The following is a 21421-nucleotide window of genomic DNA, read 5'->3' on the forward strand; positions in this document are numbered from 1 at the left end:
CTGACTGAGCGGTGGTAGGCAGAAGCAGGCAAGTAAACATGAATTCAAACAGCACTTTCGTGCGTTTTGCCAGCAGCTCTTCGTTGTGCGTCAAGCATTGCACTGTTTATAACTTCAAGCCTATCAACTCCCGAGATGAGGCTGGTGTAACCAAAGTGAAATGGCTAGCTAGTTAGCGCACGCTAATAGCGTTTCAAACTTCACTCACTCTGAGCCTGTGGTTGTTTCCCTTGCTCTGCATGCGTAACGCTGCTCGATGATGGCTGTTGTCGTTGTGTTGTTGGTTCGAGCCCAGGAAGGAGCGAGGAGAGGGACGGAAGCTATACTGTTACACTGGCAATACTAAAGTGCCTATAAGAACATCTAATAGTCAAAGGTTAATGAAATACAAATGGTATAGAGGGAAATAGTCCTATAATAACTACAACCTAAAACTTCTTACCTGGGAATATTGAAGACTCGTGTTAAAAGGAACTACCAGCTTTCATATGTTCTGAGCAAGGAACTGAAATGTTAGCTTTCTTACATAGCACATATTTCACTTATACTTTCTTCTTCAACACTTTGTTTTTGCATTATTAATTAAACATGTTTCATTATTTACTTGAGGCTAAATTTAAGTGTTCATTCAGTATTGTTGTAATTGTCATTATTACAAAGACATTTTTTATATAAATCGGCCGATTTAATCAGTATCGGCCCCTTTGGTCCTCCAATAATCGGTATCGGCGTTGAAAAATCATAATCGGTCGACCTCTAAACAAAATAGGAAAAATGACAAGGGGTGAATACTTTCGCAAGCTACTGTATGCATGGCCATCACATGTCTAATGTTTATCATAGAAAGATTGTATTCAGCTACATTTCTTAATGTTTTGCTTGAAGTTAAATCTTGCATTTTACCAGCTAAAAGGCTACACCATGAAAAGTACAGGAGAAATAGAATGCCCATTAGTGAATTCTCATCTGAGTGGAGGTGCAACTGAAGCACACATTTTGTCTGATGCACAGCAGAAATTAAAATAAGAAGAATTTTAGATCTTCATCTACAAAACACAGAAAGATTTATCTTCTGCATTTTTTTCTGCTTGAAAAACACAGAATTCTGCATTAACACTACCCCTGGAGTTTAACATCAGGCAATCATGGGCAGCTAAATAGGGAATTCTTAGGGAATTCAGTGTCAGTGAGACCTGATGCAGGGAAAAAACATTAATGATCTTCAGAATAGCTAGTACAAACCTAGCTCTTACAAAACTGCTTAGTTGGAATCTTAAGATCAGAGTATCACATTTAGCATACATAACCTATTGTCTATAGCTATGTTTTCAAACAATTGGTGACAGATTTTCATGCAAATACTGTTGAATCGGCATAAAGAAAATATGCACATTTTCCCACCAGTGGTGTTTCCACCAAATGGACTTTTTGCGGATAAAAATCAGTGCGTGATGACGACGTGCATACAAAATGCACTTTTTCCCTGAAATGTTAAGTTATACAAATGTAAAGTTCAATATGTTTCCATCTCATTTCCAACTCTACCGTTGCATTAAATAGCAAATGTGCCTAGTGTGTTCTTGGCATGTGCACAGTCTACATCAGTGATCACCAACATTTTCTGAGTCAGGGTAATTTTCAGAGTCAAAACGCAAGATGTAACACTCAGATTTGGTTTTAAACTGCTTCAAAAACAAGCATATGCAACATTACCCAATTAAAAACAGTTATGTAGCAATGATGTTTATGCAGTAGGATATAGGCCCAATGCATTATAAGTGCATTATAAGTGCATATTGGCTAAGCTTGAATTGCCCTGCTAATGTTTTTCTTCTCAGAATATTTTGAAATTATATTTCAAAATTGTAGGTATATAATCATACTGGTTTAGATAATTTGTTGTATTACTTATGAGACTTATGGGATAGGGCAGGTACTTGTGTAGTTCCAATCACTAGAAGTGAGTACGTAGATAATAGTAACATACGTTTCTATTCAAGCGTTGATTGACATGGTAATGGCCCGATAGTATTGGAGAAAATATGAAAAAAATTGACCCCTCCGACGCTGTACGTTAAATTGTGACGTGTCATGACGTACCGTACAGCACGAATAATGCAACTCATTCTGTGTCGTACAGCCTCTCTCCACCAGGTGTAGCGCTTCTCTCACAGATTAAAAACAAGAAAGGTACACGGTGAGGGGGGATAACTAGTCAATTGTACAAGTCATTACTGCAAGCCATCATGACTCTCAAAAGCTGCGACAGACACTGTTCACTTCTGAAGATAACTTTAGCGCCGCTCTTAAAACCTGACTCAAATTCGACACAAACCTTCAAATAGGTTTGTAATGATACATTATATAAACTCTTTATAGTGTTTCATTTTCGATATAAGTTGGACAGATCAGGTGAAAAAAGTTGTTTCCCCACGCGACATCTCTCTCCCCAATTTCCCTATCATGCAGTAGGTTTCGCTTCCCCACCCGCCATTAAAAAAAAAAAACAACGGAGCTCATTGCCTTCTTCAAACATGCAGAGATGGGCAGCATGAAGGTCTCGTCATTGTTTTTGTTGGAAAGGGAAGAAGTTGTGCTTTACAATGGCATTCATATTACAGTTGCCTTGGAAGTATTACGTTTTTTGGGCACTAAAATAAGGTAAATTGTACATTACAGCGTAATGTACAAAGGTGCGTTAGCTAACACTAGCTAGCTTGCTGTTGCTAGCTAATTTGTTCTGGGATATAAACATTGGGTTGTTATTTTACCTGAAATGCACAAGGTCCTCTACTCCAACAATTAATCCACGGTCAACCAAATTCATTCTCGTCATCTCTCCTTCCTTCAGGCTTCTTTTTCTTCTTTGGACTTTTATATGGCGGTTGGCAACCAACTTTACAGTGCATTACCACAAAGATGAACAGAGTGTGTACCTCAGTTCATCTTTCAATCACCCACATGGGTATATGCTCCTAAAAACAACAAAGGAAATGGTACGTGGGTATATGCTCCAAAAAACAATGAGGAGATGGGAGAGGCAGGGCGTTGAGTGTCACAAATAGAACCAAGTTATATTTTAGCACCTGGCCACGCAGCCTTTCGCGAGCGGTGTGGGTGCAATGATTGTTTGTGTAAATTTATTTTGCAACGTGAGCGACGTTGTCAGCATGTGGGCTGAAAAAAACAATGTATTATTAGTTAACTAGCTACAGTGCAGGCTAACTCAATGAGCTAGCTAGTTGGATCTTGCCAACTTTACATACTGTAGAGATAGCTAGCTAAGTGAATGAAATATCACCAGCTACCAAACTTCATATTAGCTAGCTATCTTGATGTATTCGTCAATGTAAAAAACAAACTCCAAATGCATTTGTAGGTAGCAAGCTAACAACCATGGAGGAGGGTGAAAGGATAGCCGCCCCAACTGTAAAAGTGAGAGAGTAGGCTAGGGCAGGTACTTGTGTAGTTCCAATCACTAGAAGTGAGTACGTAGATAATAGTAACATAATATTCAATGTGGTGTAATTTGAGTATAATGACGTCTGTTTCTTGTGAGGTTGTCTGTCCTCAGATAAAGAGAGCTATGAAAGCCTGTCTACAGATGAAGAGGTCCCAAGGAAGAGCAGTGATTCTCAGTCCTGGTCCTGGGGACTCAAAGGAATGCCAATTTTTTTGTTTGTTACCTTAGCACTATATAGATTAAGGAAATTAGATATTGAGCTGAACCGGTTTTACATTATTTACATGATGCATAAGAAGTGTAGTGTGCTGTTTAAAAAAATATTTCTGTATATATGAATTACAAATCAGCTTTTAACTAGTTAAATCATGTTTCTAGTCTATTGCATAGTTACAATGTGTAGCCATTGATGTCCCAGGACCAAGATTGGTAAACTCTGTTGAAGTGTATGTTTGTAATACATACATGCAGACACAGCATCATTCAAAGACTGGAATTTGATACTCCTGGTATTGGATATGACTGAAACATGAGCTCAAAGACATTCATACCTGAACTGCACCTTTATTTGCCAAGGTAGAGTACATGATCAGTGAATATGTTACATGTACAGGCTACAATGTGGGGATCTCATGCATGGTAATAACTACATGTGTATATATGACTTGCATCCTTGGCACACAGTTATATTTTATTCTACTCAATCCATAGGCTTCATTAATGTCATTCAGACTGTTTTGAAGTTGATACAACTGGCTATGATAGCTGAGGTTCATAGCTAGGTTCTGAACTAATGTGTATACCAAACGCTTTATGGTCCATACACAGACCGGCGACATAGCTAGCTACACATCCATAGGCATACAGGTATTTTTATCCTCCACTGCACAATAAGCAATAAAATAGTTAGCTAGCTACTTTACTTCATCTGCATTGCATGGCAAATATCATCAAGGCAAGCTTACAAAATCGTAAATTACATTCAATTTGTAGTAAGTAAATCCACATTGATGGGACAGGAGTGGAGAGGGTAGTAAGTTTTAAGTTCCTCGGCGTACACATCACGGACAAACTGAATTGGTCCACTCACGCAGACAGCGTTGTGAAGAAGGTGCAGCAGCGCCTCTTCAACCTCAGGAGGCTGAAGAAATTTGGCTCGTCACCAAAAGCACTCACAAACTTCTACAGATGCACAATCGAGAGCATCCTGTCGTGCTGTATCACCGCCTGGTACGGCAACTGCTCCGCCCACAACCGTAAGGCTCTCCAGAGGGTAGTGAGGTCTGCACAACGCATCACCGGGGGCAAACTACCTTCCCTCCAGGACACCTACACCACCCGATGTCACAGGAAGGCCATAAAGATAATCAAGGACAACAACCGCCACAGCCTGTTCACCCCACTATCATCCAGAAGGCGAGGTCAGTACAGGTGCATCAAAGCAGGGACCAAGAGACTGAAAAACAGCTTCTATCTCAGGGCCATCAGACTGTTAAACAGCCACCACTAACATTGAGTGGCCAACATACTGCTGACAACTCCAGCACACTCTAATAATGGTAATTGATGTAAAAAAATGTATCACTAGCCACTTTAAACAATGCCACTTAATATAATGTTTACATTCCCTACATTATTCATCCCATATGTATATGTATATACTGTACTCTATATAATCTACTGCATCTTGCCATCTTTATGTAATACATGTATCACTAGCCACTTTAAACTATGCCACTTTTATGTTTACATACCCTAAATTACTCATCTCATATGTATATACTGTACTCGATACCATCTACTGCATCTTGCCTAGGCTGTTCTGCACCATCACTCATTCATATATCTTTATGTACGTATTCTTTATCCCTTTACACTTGTGTGTATAAGGTAGTAGTTGTGGAATTGTTAGGTTAGATTACTCGTTGGTTATTACTGCATTGTCGGAACTAGGAGCACAAGCATTTCGCTACACTCGTATTAACATCTGCTAACCTTGTGTATGTGACAAATAAAATTGGATTTGATTTGATTTAAATGGAAGAATACTCTTTTTGCAAATTGGATGGCTCTTAAAACAGCCTTTGGTTGTGCATAGTACTATACAGTACATGGTGTTGCCAGGGAACAGCACCTTCTTCGAAAAAGTAGGAGATGAAGATATGCCACACACGGATTGCCTCTTGCTGCGTTGTTGGACCCCATCTTTAAAACTTCCTGTAGAGCAGCAGACTTTTCCTCTGGCACACGGTATCGAACTGCAGATCCCCTCCTGTTTCTTGTGTCCATCCTCATGAAGGTATGCAGGACATAGGTAACCTTCACACGCCTGAATTCCTCCAGGAGGCAGTCCCAGATGGCCCTGGTCACCCAACCTTGCACTGTCCTACACGGTAACTATGTAATCGTTTTGAAAGAATCTCCAGGTACAAGGTATATATAGGAATATGGAAGATAATGTCATTATTAGACTTTTACATCACCAGGTAGCATGTGACAATAACAGGATGATATCAAGGATAGCATCACAAATTAATACATAAGTACCACTTGAAGCTTGATGAAGAGTTGATCATTTGAATCAGCTGTGCAGTGCTAAGGCAAAAACAAAATGTGCACCTCTTTGAGTCCCCAGGACCAGGACTGAGAACCACTGCTCTTAATTGGGACTTCTTCATCTGTAGACAGGATTGCATAGCTCTCTTTATATGAGGACAGAAAACCTCACAAGAAACAGACTTCATTATACTCATTACACTGCACTGAATATTATGTTACTATTATTGTAGTATCTTGAATAGACCAACATATCTAAGGAGGATATGTAATCTTTACTTGTCATTTATTAGTAACTGATTTACACCACTATCTATCATGGAGACCAATACTCAACTATCTCTATTGCTCACAGAACAGTTACCAATATAGGACTGGTGATGGCGCCGCCTATTGGTTAGATGAGCCAGCATCATTTATCACACTATAACAATCCTCCCCCCATAAATCTGAACTAACTCTTGGTTAGTTTAACATTTTCAGATTTAACACCTACTGTAGGAGTATTCCAACAACAGTTACCATTATCATTGTAACTGGTAAGTAATCTCTTCACTTAGCATCAATAACATAACCTTACAGTGTGTTTCTTACATCAACTGAACAACTGATTCAATGTTTTTATTGCCATTTCACTTTTGTTTATTGGAAGCAAGGGTAGACTACCTTACTTCCTAAAGGAGATAAGGGTGCATACTAGCCCATGAGAAACAAATATCTCCTTTACTTTCCTAACTCTTTGTGAGAGTCGCAATTCCCCTCTAGGTGAACCTTAATGCCTTAATAAGTGCATTGTCCGTTGGTGGCCGTGGAGTACCTGTGTCCTGTGGCAACTCCTCGCCTGCTGGACTGAGCTCTGTGTTGCATGTCACTGGCTCTGCATAGTCCTGTTCCTGTCTGCTGTCCTCGTCTCTGTTGTCTGTCACTGGCTCTGCATAATCGGTTTCCTGTCTACAGTTTACGACACTTGTCATGTGATTTCTTGAACCAGGCCAGGTATCCATTTAGGTCCATACCCAAAGTTCTGGGTATACCGTACACTGAGTCAACACCTCAATACACCTCAACATCATCTCCATTATCATCTCAACCAGTGAAAGTCCGGTGGATGAATGTGGCGTGACACGATAGCTAAACAACGCTCTACTCAGTTTTGTCTCAAACAAGTCACCTGCACTCTTTTTCATTAGCTCTTTGAATGTCTGAACAGCTCTCTCTGCCAAACCATTCGACGCAGGATGGTGTGGTGCAGAAGTGACGTATGTGATTCCATTCTTTGTCATGAACTCCTTACTGTTCTCACACACAAAACACTGAGCATTGTCTGAAACAATCATCTCTGGAATGCCATGAATACTGAAACTGTTCCTGAGGCACTCCACAGTAGCAGCAAATGTAGCTGAGCTCACTGGATATACATCCATTTTGAGTGAGCGTCTACTATCACCAAAAACATCTTCCCTATGAAAGGGCCTGCATAGTCTATGTGTAGCCTTCTCCAAGGCTTACTGGGCCACTCCCATAGATGGAGTGGTGCACTAGCAAGTGCTTTCCTTTGCTCTTGAGATGTGGTGCATGACTTTACCTTCCTTCAATGTCAGTCCAAATTAAGTCACCACATGTAGCTCCTGGCCAAGCCTTTCATTCTGGTCATGCCGGGATAACTCTGATGTTGCTGCTCGATCATCGGTGTGTGTCCTCTATCTGGAATGATGACATGGGCTCCCCACAGCACACAGCCGTCCTGGACACTGAGGTCGTGCTGCCTCTGTTTGTATGGAGCAAACTCTGGTCCCACATTATGATCTGGCCACCTCCTCAGTGTGTACTCACGGACCCTCGACAAGACTGGATCTTTCGCTGTCCAGTTCTGGATTTGCTGGGAGGTCATCAGTAGGCTGTTCTCCTGGTCCAACATCCGCACTCGTTCCTCCGGAGGCAGACTGCTTGGACACTCTGGGAGAGGGAGGCGGCTGAGGGCATCTGCATTACCATTGTCCTTGCCTGCTCTGTAAGTAATAACATTCTCATATGCTCGTAGTGTTACTGCCCATCTCATTACTCTAGGAGATGCCATCTGTGGCACTGCTTTTATTTCATTCAACAGACTGATAAGAGGCTTATAGTCTGTACAGATTTCAAACTTTCTCCCATATAGATACTTATGAAACTTCTGCACCCCGAATACGATAGCTAACCCCTCCTTAACACGTTGTGAATAGTTCTTCTCTGCAGGTGAGACAGTGCGTGAAACAAACCCTATTGGCTTCTCCCCCCCATCTGGCATGCGATGAGACTCTGCCGCCCCTACTCCGTAGGGGGCGAGGCATCACAGGAAAATATCAGTTATTTTCCTTCATCATAATGCACTAACACTCTGCTTGACTGCAACAGTTCTTTTGACATTTTGAAGGCCTTTTGTTGTTTTGATCCCCAACACCATGGCTCGTCCTTCCTCAGCAGCTTGTGCATATTTACATTTTTTTTAATTTTACTAGGCAAGTCAGTTAAGAACAATTTCTTATTTTCAATGACGGCCTAGGAACAGTGGGTTAACTGCCTGTTCAGGGGCAGAACAACAGATTTGTACCTTGTCAGCTCGGGGATTTGAACTTGCAACCTTTCGGTTACTAGTCCAACACTCTAACCACTAGGCTACCCTGAGATTCAGTAGGAAACTATTATAGTAGTTGATTAGGCCCAGATATGATTTCAGTTCTGTGACTGTGGTAGGCATTGGTGCATCCTGCAGGGCCTTTACTTTCTCTAGCACTGGATGCCGTCCAGTAGCGTCCACCCTGTTTCCTAGGAATGTCACTTCCTTCTCCATGAAGCTGCACTTACTCCGTTTCAAACGTAGCCCAGCCTACTCCAGTCGCTGTAACACTCTGTCCAGTGTTCGGATGTGGTCCTGATTATTTCTTCCTGTCAGGAGAATATAATTGAGATACCCTCACAGCGTGCAGTGTGTCTCCATAGCTACAGTCCTGTGCTAGCTTCCTTAGCTCCGCGACATATTCAATTACACTTTCCTCTGGTTTCCTATTTCTTGAGTTGAATTTCCACTTTTGTACTATTTCATTTGGTTTAGGATTTAAATGTGTTTTCAGTACACTCACCAAGTCCTCAAATGATTTCTCCCCTGGCTTTGCCGGGCTCAGTAAATTGCTCATCAAGGTGTATGTTTGCATGCCCACACAGCTCAGTAGAATGGCCCTTTTCTTTGCCGCGTCAGCATTCTCATTTGCAACAAAAAAAATGGTTTAGGATTTCGCAATATTCCTCCCACAACTGTGTCTTGTTGTCAAATGGTGCCACCAATCCTACTGTGCCTGCCAACCTGTCCAGTCACACACTGTATTTGCTAGCTTCCCCATGTCAATAGCTGTCACTCGCTTAGCTTAGCATTTCCTAGCGAACTAGCATGCTAATATTCACTCACGTTAGTTTCACCGTTCATAACTCCTAAAATTCCGTATTCTCTCCGAAAACTTCTTCTGATTTTGCCTTGTCGTCAAATGTAGTATCTTGAATAGACCAACATATCATTGGAGGACACAGGATGTAATCTTTACTTGTCATTTATTAGGAACTGATTTACATCACTATATATCATGGAGACCAATACTCAACTATCTCCATTGCCCACAGAACGGTTACCAATCTAGGACCAGTGATAGCGCCGCCTATTGGTTAGATGAGCCCGCATCATTTATCACTCTATAACACTCCTCCCCCCATAAATTTGAACTAACTCTTGGTTAGTTTAACATTTTCAGATTTAAATCCTACTGTATGAGTATTCCAACAACAATCTCCATCCTCACTTCTAGGGACTGCCCTATCCAGAATAGCCTACTCTCTCACTTTGACAGTTGGGGCTACTAACATTATCCATTCACCTTCCTCCATGGCTGTTAGTTAGCTACCTTCAAATGCATTTTGAGTTTTTTACAGTGTTAAATACATCAAGAGCAATAGCTAATATGAAGTTAGGTAGCTGGTGATATTTAATTAACTTACCCAGCTATCTATACAGTATGTAAAGTTGGCTAGATAGCTAGCTAGCTCATTCAGCAGCTCATTTGAGTTAGCCTGCACTGTAGCTAGTTAGCTAATAATACATCTATTTTTTTTAAACATTTTTGAAATGTATTTACTTTACTTGAATAGATTGTCCCAGCCATATGGACAACTGGAAACAGGGCAGCAAAGTTTGTTTGTCACCAGAGTGTTTTATTGCATATTGCTATTGAACTGTTTACCCATTTAATAACTAGACCTTCATTGCTGGATTGGCTTGTGGGGAAAGCCAACTCCACACTATTTATCCCGCATCTGGAGGAGACAGTGGAAGAAACACATTTGGCAAATCGAAACCTTGCTCATCCAGTGGACCCAAATCGACTTTATCTGTTACTGGGTCAGGAGATGATGCCACTCCCTCTGACTCACCTCCTGGTGCTGCTGGCAGCGATATGTGTGGCAGAGCCCCTTACCACCCCCCATGGCAGTGACAACAAGGTCCTGAAACACACAGAGGCATCACTCACCAAGAGCCAGAACCTAGAGATTGAAAATGCCATTGGGTAATTTAGTAGAACTGAGCAGGGAGATGGACCAACCGCAACCCCTGCAGCCTCTTTCACCACCACATCTCTCCCCAGCTCCTACCCCCACCCCTCAGTGCCCAGGTAATCAGGTAATGTTGGTGGGCAGCGACAGCTGTGGGTGCCCTGTTGCATGGTGAATATTGGAGGAGAGATCTGCACCTACCCTGTGGGATACACTCTGCAGGGGGCTGCAGAGTGCCTAGATATAGATGAGTGCAAAGGGGATGGGCCAGGACCATGCATTCTCTATGCCAACTGCACAAACACACCTGGCTCCTACCTGTGCAAATGTCTCCGTGGTTACCTGAGTACAGGAGGATGCCAAGATATTGATGAGTGTGCTCTAGCTGAAGTGACAGGGCTGCAGACGTATGGGTCTGGGGCTGACTGCAGGAACACCCCTGGATCCTTCTCATGTTCCTGTCCAATTGGATACGTTATGGCTCTTGATGGACATAGTTGTGTGGATGTTGATGAGTGCAGCTTTGAGGAGCAGTGTCGCAGGGAGCTGGGGAACGTGTGTGTGAACACCCCTGGTAGCTTTGTGTGTCAGCCTGGATTCAGAGCCGAGGTCCCAGCCTGCATCGGCCTCACTCACCCCTATCTGAGATATCAACTGCAGCCCTCATCCTCCACATGCAACATCTGTTTTGCCAGTCACATTCTGTTAAAGGTCCCCAAAGCACACACACCCCTGGGTCACTCCTCTTTTCAGTACGCTGCATCTAGCCACTGGAATGAGCTGTAGCAAACACTCAAACTGGACAGTTTTAACTCAATCTCTTCATTCAAAGACTCAATCATTGACACTCTTACTGACAGTTGTGGCTGCTTTGCGTGATGTATTGTTGTCTCTACCTTCTTGCCCTTTGTGCTGTTGTCTGAACCCAATAATATTTCTACCATGTTGTGTTGCTATCCTGTTGTGTTGCTACTGTCCTATGCTGTATTGTCATGTGTTGCTGCCTTAGGTCTCTCTTTATGTAGTGTTGACTCTCTTGTTGTGATGTGTGTTTTGTCTTATATTTATATATATTATTTTTATCCCTGTCCCTGCAGGAGGCCTTTTGGTAGGCCGTCATTGTAAATAAGAATTTGTTCTTAACTGACTTGCCTAGTTAAATAAAGATGAAATAAAATAAAAATACAAACTTGCTATGCTCATTTCTTGATGCACAATCGAACGTGCGGCTATATGCTGCCAGCACGCCCACAAGCGAGTCACAATGGGCGGCCTAAGTGGCATGCGGCAATTACCGATTGCTAGTGAACATGCCGCGTCCCACGCCACCTTCGCGCAGCCCAAAGGTCCCCCGTCCTCTCTGCTTCTCACCGCTTTCCTTCCATTGAAAATGAACGGGAAGCGGTGTTTCACCACGCGTGCTAGTGAACATGGGGCCAGAGAATGTGAAATATTCCTCGATATTAAAAATGACACAAGCTGCAAGTAATAACAACGCAAGCTTGTCGAAACGCTCATTTCATGGCTTATAAATATGTGGAACAAAGTTCTAACAGTGCTGAATAACAACTTACATTAGCATACTCATAAAAACAATTGCTCTTTGCTCTATTGGTTTAGTCTCTCTAGTTATGGTTTTAAAAGTTTTTAAATCTCACATTATTAACTTGTGTGCGTTCGAGGCTTCTTTTTTGTTTTACTGTCTATGGCGCGAGGAAAATGCAGACACCGTGATCTGAGCTATCTGATTGGCCAGCGGTAGATTTAGGTGCACTTGATTTGCTCTCTGGGCCTGCGGGGTAGCTGAAGTTCTACCTGAAGTACAGACACATGAAATGGTTCAAAATGGAAACACTGCCTTCCCGGCCCTGGGCTGCTGAATCAAGTGCAGCTACCGGCAACAGCGTGAACCGAACAAAAAAATAGGAATGCAAGGCTTTATCGTTGGGTTTTTTACAGAAATGTTGTCGCTCAACTAGGAATGGATTGGAGATCGACCAGAAGATAGGTTGGTGACCACTGGTCTACATGATTAGATTATTATGGAAAGAGTGAGAATATTTGTATTTGTCAAACAGCATTCAATTGTCGATCATCGTGTCACCAGAATAAGACACTCAATATTTTTTGGGAAAGGAGCATCTAGCACTTTCACCACCCTGTGAAGTTCATCATATTTTATTTAAGCAATAGCCTAATAAACTGCATGCTTTCCCTAGTCGTAGTGTGAGGACCACCCACCATATCATCGTGTGACTTCAATATGATGGTTATTATATCAATATTTGCGCATAAAGGCGTCTTCACTCTTTTTAATAAAGTATGACTTGCTTAAACTGTGGATGGAAATGTGGTTAATGACTATGGATTTAAGGAGGGGTGGTCCTGCTGTCTCCTTTTCCTGGAATGTGGCAGAATATGTCACTGGTAACTGAGTGGGTGGCCAAGCACTGCTTGGAAGCCATGCATCAGGTCATTGATATGTTTCAGGAACTGTAAAGACAGAGATGAATCGTGATTAACCCTTACCTAAGGTCTTCACTAAATAAGACATAGCCTAGCAAGTACATTGACTATGTTGCCCCTCAGCAATCTGAGAGAGAGAGAGTCTATGTTTTGCTGTCTATTTACATTTCTTAGTCAGCGGGCTATATAACTTCTGTACCCCTTCCATTTGTTCCCTCCCCCAGCCTTCCATCCAAGCTATAAGATTCCTGCCAAAAAAGAGACTCCAAAATGTTAAAAAATAACGCGTTTGGTGTTCGTCAATAGGCATGTGGGAGACTCCCCACACATATGGGAGAAGATACTCTGGTCAGATGAGACTAAAATGGAGCTTTTTGGCCATCAAGGAAAACGATATGTCTGGCGCAAACCCAACACCACCAAGGGGGTGAATACTTTCGCAAGCCACTGTATTTGTAAGGGTGTGAGAACCATGAGCCTCCTAGGTTTTGTATTGAAGTCAATGTACCTAGAAGAGGACGGAAGCTAGCTGTCCTCCGGCTACACCATGGGGCTACCCTACAGAGTGCTGTTGAGGCTACTGTAGACATTCTTTGCAAAGTAGTGTGTTTAAATCCATTATTTGGTGACGTGATTATATTTAGTTCAGTTTTTTCTAAAAAAGGATCACACTTAAATGTTTGACTATTTTTATTTTTGAAACTCACTGAGGATGGTCTTCCCCTTCCTCCTCTGATGAGCCTCCACCGGTTTAAAGTCATGGTGATCAACTGCACTGATGGAGTGCAAATCACAGAAAATAGGTGTGGCAGTTGCAGCAGTAGAAATAAATATTTGGGTGTGAGAGATTTTAGTGCAGAAGGTCTACAGAAAGTTTTGAGAGATGGGGTTCCATCCTCCCATGCCGATGGCCTGGTGTTGGGTCATTTTTTACTCCATGTGTAACTCTGTGTCGTTGTATCTGTATCTGTCGAACTGCTTTGCTTTATCTTGGCCAGGTCGCAATTGTAAATGAGAACTTGTTCTCAACTTGCCTACCTGGTTAAATAAAGGTAAAATAAATAAATAAATAAAATAAATAAATTTTGGGCCAAAGTAGTGGGATGGGGTGGTGGGTATTGGGGATAATGTATACGATAGATGGTTGTGCAATGTAAAATAAAAAAATGTACCTTCCCATTTTCCTTGTGACCAAAGTGTGCAATCCGCACTCCGACCTGCGAAAGGCAGCAATATGCAACACAGCGTCTAGTCAGCCGGAAATACAAACGAAGAAGAAAAGATTACGCGTTTGTTTACAACCAGCCTGTTCGGTTTTTCTCCTTCAGACCAGTCCAAGAAATTACTTTTGTGCTATTTGTTAAAATGGGATGTGATGGTGGAACTATTCCTAAAAGGCATGAGTTGGTAAAAGGCCCAAAGAAAGTTGAGAAGGTATGTAGTGGTATAACGTTAGCTAGCTTTAACCTATCGTAGCAGGCGTAAAATAAACGAGCTAGCCTGCACTTTAGCTAACCTTCTTTCAAACATGTTAGCATTTTTTAAAATTGGCTAACTGGCTTCGCTAGCTAACGTTTTTTTTTTTTTTTTTTTTAAATCAGGGAAGATGTGTCCGCCCAAACTGAACTAATGTTAGATAAATGTATAAATTTAATTTAGGTAGCTAGCTTTCTTGTATTAACTGGTTAACACGCCATGTTCACACAGTCACCTAACGTTAGTTCTAACTGATTTAGCGCCTATTGACGGTGGTATAGTCTGACGGAAGATGTTTTGTAAGGACCGACGCTGGCTCTAAACGTTAACACACATCACTTGCGGTACGTTTTTGGAAACATAAGCAACTACCTTTTCATATCAGATAAATAGTTTAAGAAACAAAATGTTAAATTACCATACACCTTTTTATATAGGGTTAGGGTTCCCACACGGCCATATATCCATGTTACAACGCTTTTTTACGCAACACACGGCGTGGACTAGATAGCTACCTGTTAATCAGCATCTTAAAAGCATGGGGACCGGGTGGGTATAATTTGTGTTACGTTCCAACATGAATCTGTTCCAAAAACTTAGTAACTAACAAGGTTGCCAACAAACAACGCATACAAAGTTGTATAGCGGCAAAATAAGATACCAGGTAGGGAGGGAGTGGGCAATTTTGTGGAGTTTTTCACTCACCACGTTTATTCCGAAAAATGCCTGTCCTGGTTAGCCTATGGACAAACATTAAGAATAAACTACGTGGTGAGTTGATGCCTGTTCGGCAGCAAGTTAGCTAGGTGAATTGATCATGCTACTTTGTGTGCGTTGTTTGTTGGCATCCTTGTTTACGACGTCTTTGGAACAGATTCATGTTGGAACGTTCCACAAATTATACCCACCCATGGGGACCGGTTAATATATTTTTTGTTTTTACATTTGAGTCATTTTTTTTCAGTCCCACAAAAAATGCCGAAGCCCTCACTCTGTCAAGCATTATTATGGTGTATGCCTGCCTGTAAGTCTTTGCTAGTGTCTTGTGTGATGTGTGTTAGAAACGTGATTTATGTTTCTAGAACCATAAACAGAACATGTAAGGTTCTTGGAATAACATTAGGCTCCTTTAGTCCATTATTGGGCTAGCTAACAAGGGGCTTTATGGCACAGGTGGTAGTCAATCAGAGTTGCACCATGGCTGTAACCTCTCTTATCACTATTCTTGCAAGCAAAGTATTTCAGATATAACCAAATGCAACTGAACAGTGCAGTGGGCAGCAGCTAAATTGAATGTGTAAATCTTTCTGCACTACAGGTTGACAAAAATGCAGAGCTTGCTGCCCGGTGGAAGTACTGTGCTCTCAGTACAGAGAAACTCCGGCGCCCTATTGTTGCTTGTGATCTGGGAAGGTGAGGACTTTTTAAAATCAGTTTGTTGTGAACTAGTCATATAGTATGACACCATTTTGTTTCTAGCAATCTACAATATTTTGTGTTGGCATTATCAGTCTCCTAGGTGTCCCTATTAGATAATTGGATATAATCAGCCTTTTAGTAATATGAAAATCAAGAAGTAAGTGCTACTTGTTGATTGGGTGCAGTTAAGAATTAAATGGCGCTGAATATTATTAGCTTAGGTATAGGCTACTTTTACATACTTCTAATCACACATGGATTTCATAATCAAAATGCTATTCTTGCTTACAGACTCTATAACAAAGATGCTGTGATTGAGTACCTTCTGGATAAATCTGCAGATAGACCCAACAGCGAGGTTGTATCACACCTTCGTGGCATTAAGGTATGGTAATTTTCCATGATTTCAGCTGAGGCCACATATCATTTCATTATCTAAAGTGAATCAAGTGTGTGTTTGTGTCATTCCACAGGATATAAAGGAGCTGAACCTGACTGACAACCCAGCCTGGGAGGGCGAGAGAAGGAACACCAAAGGGGACCGCTATGAGGACATGCACTGTGCCATGTTCATCTGTCCTGTGGTGGGCCTGGAGATGAATGGCAAACATAGGTATGGTGTGTGTGTGTTGCTATGGTGTGCACTAATGAATATGACTCTATATACAAGCATCTCATCAATGTCTGCATCTTATCAATGTCTTTCAATGACAAGCGTAGAGTGGGGCATTTTGACCCGGAAGTGTAATCTCACGATGTCTGCATTTTGCTGAGTTCTGGCACTGAATCATGTCCATTAACCTAGAACCTGAGTGCCAGCCTGTCTGCGCTATAAGTTTTTTTTAACTCCGTCACAAACCGATCTGGGACCAAGGTATGTGCAGTAGGCCTCAGTGCTATACTATAGAGATAAGATTCTAAGTGATGATGTGAGCCACTACACTATTTGTGCATTGCCCCATTTTTATTTTATTTTTTAGGTCTAATGCAGCCTTAAAAAAAGACATGTAGCTCTATTTAAATAATTTCTGGGTAATAATTTTAGAACCTTACTGTAATTGTTTTCAATTAAAATTGTCAAAAATAAACAAAAAGCTTCTTAGAAAATATAGCAATTTCTCAAGCAAGAATTTTACCAGGACTGTCTGGGAGTGGTCTAGGTGGGCAGGAGGGAAAATGAAAACTAGTTATTGGCAGAGGTTTGGAACTCTCTTATTGGTCTATTAACTAGTTTCAAGTATTGTGCACAAGTACAGTGAAATGCTTTTCTTGAAATCTCTTTTCCAACAATGCAGTAATCAATATCCGTAGTACTATAAAGTAAAGTAGAACAAAAACACACAAGTAAGTAATTAAGCTATATACAGGGTCAGTGCCAATACCATGTTTACAGAGTGCAGGGATACTGAAGTAGTAGGGGTAGTTACATTTTATGCCATGTAATGCATGTGGACACCTGCTCGTTGAACATTTACATTTTTTAATCATGGGCATTCAAATGGAGTTAATCCCACCTTTGCTGCTATAACAGCCTCCACTCTTCTGAGAATTTCTGTGGGGACTTACTTCCATTCAGCCACAAGACCATTAGTGAGGTCAGACACTGATGTTGGGTGATTAGGCCTGGCTCGCAGTCGGCGTCCCAATTCATCCCAAAGGTGTTCGATGGGGTTGAGGTCAGGGCTCTGTGCAGGCCAGTCAGGTTTTTCCACACCGATCTTGAAGAACATTTCTGTATGGACCTCTCTATGTGCATGGGGGCATTGTCATGTTGAAACAGGAAAGGGCCTCTTCCAAACTGTTGCCACAAAGTAGGAAGCACAGAATTGTTGAGAATGGCATTGTATGCTGAAGTGTAAAGATTTCCCTTCACTGGAACCAAGGGGCCTAACCCAAACCATGAAAAACAGCCCCAGGCCATTATTCCTCTTCCACCAAATTTTACAGTTGGCACTATGCATTGGGGCAGGTAGCGTTCACCTGGCATCCACCAAACCCAGATTAGTTGGTCGGACTGCCAGATGGTGAAGCGTGATTCATCACTCCAGAGAATGCATTTCCACTGCCCCAGAGTCCAATGGTGGCAAACTTTACACCGCTCCAGCCAAAGCTTGGCATTGTGCGTAGTGAGCTTAGGCATCTACTGTCAATATTTGTCTATGGAGATTGCATGGCTGTGTGCTCAGTTTTATACAGCTGTCAGCAACGGGTGTGGATGAAATGGCCAAATCCACTAATTTGAAGGAGTAGGGAGTTTCTGGCACCAGATCCCATTTGACTACAATACCACTATGGCTGCATTTAAACAGGCAATTCTGAACTTTTTTTCATTAATTGGTCTCTTGACCAATCAGATCAGCTCTTTTGCCAAAAATTGGGCAAAATATCGGAATTGGGCTGCCTATGAACCACAGTGGCAGCTTGGCTTGATAATGATCCCCTGTCCAATCCCAATTTGCTAAAATATCACCATTGCTAAATACAAAAGTTTTGGTAAGAGGGTGATAATTCCCATGGCAGAGTTTTTTTCATGTACTGATGGTAGCACTATATTTTCCCTTACAATAGATGTGTTGCATCACAACCTTAACCCTAAACCTTATGCGATCTTGTTTCTCTCAGGTTCTGTTTCCTGCAGACCTGTGGCTGTGTGTTTTCAGACCGGGCCCTGAAAGAAGTCAAGACTGAGATCTGCCACAAGGTAGGACACAAGGTAGAACAGTGCATTCGGAAAGTATTCAAACCCCTTGACTTTTTCCATATTTTGTTTTGTTTCAGCCTTTATTCTAAAATTGATTCAATAGTTTTTTCCCTTCGATTTACACCATAATGACAAAGCAAAAACAGGTTTTTAAAAATGTTTTGCAAATTTAAAAAACTATCACATTTACATAAGTATTCAGACCCTTTACTCGGTACTTTGTTGAACTAACTTTTTACAGCAATTACAGCCTCGTCTTCTTGGGTATGATGCTACAAGCTTGGCACACCTATATTTGGGGAGTTTCTGCCATTCTTCTTGGCAGATCCTCTCAAGCTCTGTCAGGTTTAATGGAGAGCGTCACTGCACAGTTATTTCCAGGTCTCTCCAGAGATGTTTGATCAGGTTCAAATCCGGGCTCTGGCTGGGCCACTCAATGACATTGAGACTTGTCCTGAAGCCTCTCCTGTGTTGGCTTTGCTGTGTGCTTAGGGTCATTGTCCTGTTGGAAGGTGAACAATCGCCCCCAGTTTGCGATCCTGAGCACTCTGCAGCAGGTTTTCATCAAGGGTTTCTCTGTACTTTGCTCCGTTCATCTTTCCCTCGATCATGACTCGTCTCCCAGCTCCTGCCTCTGAAGAACATTCCCACAGCATGATGCTGCCACCACCATGCTTCTCTGTAGGGATGATGCCAGGTTTCCCCCAGAAGTGACTCTTGGCATTCAGGCCAAAGAGTTCAATCTTGGTTTTGTCAGACCAGAGAATCTTGTTTCTCATGATCTGAGAGTCTTTTGGCAAACTTCAAGCATGTTGTCACGTGCCTTTTACTGAGGAGTGGCTTCCGTCTGACCACTTTACCATAAAGGCCTGATTGGTGGAGTGCTGCAGAGATGGTTGTCCTTCTGGATGGTTCCCCCATCTCCACAGAGGATCTCTGTCAGTCACCATCGGGTTCTTGGTCACTTCCCTGACCAAGGCCCTTCTCCCCCGATTGCTCAGTTTGGCCGGTCGCTCTACAGACAATTCCTACTACTTATTGGGTTGGTTTTTGCTCTGACATGCACTGTCAAATGTGGGACCTTATATTGACAGATGTGTGCCTTTTCCAAATCATGTCCAATCAATTGAATTTACCACAGGTGGACTCCAATTAAGTTGTAGAAACATCTCAAGGATGATCAATGGAATCAGGAATCACCTGAGTGCAATTTCGAGTCTCATAGCAAAGGATCTGAATACTTTTGTAAATATGTTTTTTCTTATGTACATTTGCAATAATTTAGTTCATTTTAGAATAAGGCTATAATGTAACAAAAGGGGAAGAGGCCTGAATACTTTCCGAATGCACTGTAAAACATACACCACATCTATTCAACAAGCTCTGTGCTACATTTGTCAAATTAGTAACAAAACAAGGTACCACCATGGTTAACTTTTTTTGGTTGGTAAAACTAATAAGAGGGTAGGCTCTCACAAAGTAGATAGACTCCAATATCTTCATTTTTTTCCCCCACTAGCAGCAGCAGCAGGGGAAAAAAGCTTTTTCACAGGTGTTTCAGTCCAAGCCTTCAGTGTGTACTAAAATAAGATATTGGAATGTTCTGTATGCAAACCTCTACCCTCTTATTATTGAATCAGTTACTACCCTGTCCATACATTTTCCTTTGTTACACAAAACCTGCTGTTATAGTCAGTCATCTGTATTTTGACAGTAGAGAGTTTTCAAATGGAGGGTGGTGCTGTTTGTGTCTTCTACTGTAGATTAATCAACCTTTAGGACGGCGTGTCCCTGCACAGTTGTTAGACAGGTACAACTGTGAACCAGTTAGCTGTTTGTGCTCACATGTGAATGATTAACCTTCCAGTCTGCTGTTTTTGACTTGTTTGGTTACTTTGAGTTCCATGGAGTTGGCCACAGGTCCATTTCTGTTCTTATGGCGTCAATTGTTTGCCTTGATATGGAGATACGAATTTCCCTGGTTTGAAATTTCGAAATTATACCGTATGTGTGGTTTAGCAAAGGAAAGCAAATAAAATGTTGGAGCTACTGTATCTGCCATCTTTTACATAGAAAAGTACCATGGTGCCCCATTCACCATGCCTGCTGCACTGTGTTCTAACATTTGTATTGATTACATGTTCTATTTAAGGTAAGAATGTGATAGGTAAAGTAGGACACACAATGCACAGGAAATCCTACTGAGAAACAGCAGATCGCCTCCAAAAAATCATTGTGCTGTAACTTTACGACAGTAAAAGCCCTCCTCGGTGTCATGGAAACCAGATAACCCCCCCCCCAGCCCTGTGCCTGTCGTTATTCCCAATCCCATGATTCCTCCTGCCAGCTGACCGTAACCTGAGCCAGACTAAATGACGAAGCTGCCAGATGATTGGAAACCATGTGGTGCTGTGGTATTAGTTGTGAAAACCTGACCCTAGGCCACACATTGACTAGAGTCTGATTTCAATGATACTCTTATTTTTGGGAGGCATAGAGGAGCAACATCACTGTCTCTGATCTCCATCTTGCTAACTACTATTTTGATTTTTATTCAAACAGATAAAGTAGTGATGTAGTTCCTCTATGCCAAAAGAGTCCATTATTGAAACCAGACCCTAGTCACTGTTACCCAAGGTCGAATTTTCAGGACTACTGTGGAATCGGGAGAGCGAGCAGCACAACAGGTCACCTTTCCGACTCCATCAGAGCGTGAGAGCAGCATTGTTGTGGTTGTCCACTTGTGGGAATTTTCCTTGCTAATT

The 21421-nt window shown here is 41.9% G+C and overlaps 2 protein-coding genes across 3 annotated transcripts in view; one reads left to right on the plus strand and one right to left on the minus strand.

The window, feature by feature from the left end:
- The window catches only part of LOC112267165 (beta-1,3-galactosyl-O-glycosyl-glycoprotein beta-1,6-N-acetylglucosaminyltransferase 7), a 40963-nt gene that overhangs the window by 2415 nt on the left and 17127 nt on the right, over positions 1-21421 (minus strand). The window lies entirely within an intron of this gene.
- The window catches only part of LOC112267181 (replication termination factor 2), a 41919-nt gene continuing 34808 nt past the window's right edge, over positions 14311-21421 (plus strand). Inside the window, exons 1-5 of the mRNA XM_024445377.2 lie at positions 14311-14494; positions 15855-15949; positions 16247-16340; positions 16429-16568; positions 18578-18656. Coding sequence (XP_024301145.1) covers positions 14426-14494; positions 15855-15949; positions 16247-16340; positions 16429-16568; positions 18578-18656 — 477 coding nt within the window. The 5' untranslated portion in view covers positions 14311-14425. The remainder of the gene's footprint in view (positions 14495-15854; positions 15950-16246; positions 16341-16428; positions 16569-18577; positions 18657-21421) is intronic.

This window comes from Oncorhynchus tshawytscha, linkage group LG02 (genome assembly GCF_018296145.1).
Source record: "Oncorhynchus tshawytscha isolate Ot180627B linkage group LG02, Otsh_v2.0, whole genome shotgun sequence".
NCBI classification, from domain to species: domain Eukaryota; kingdom Metazoa; phylum Chordata; class Actinopteri; order Salmoniformes; family Salmonidae; genus Oncorhynchus; species Oncorhynchus tshawytscha.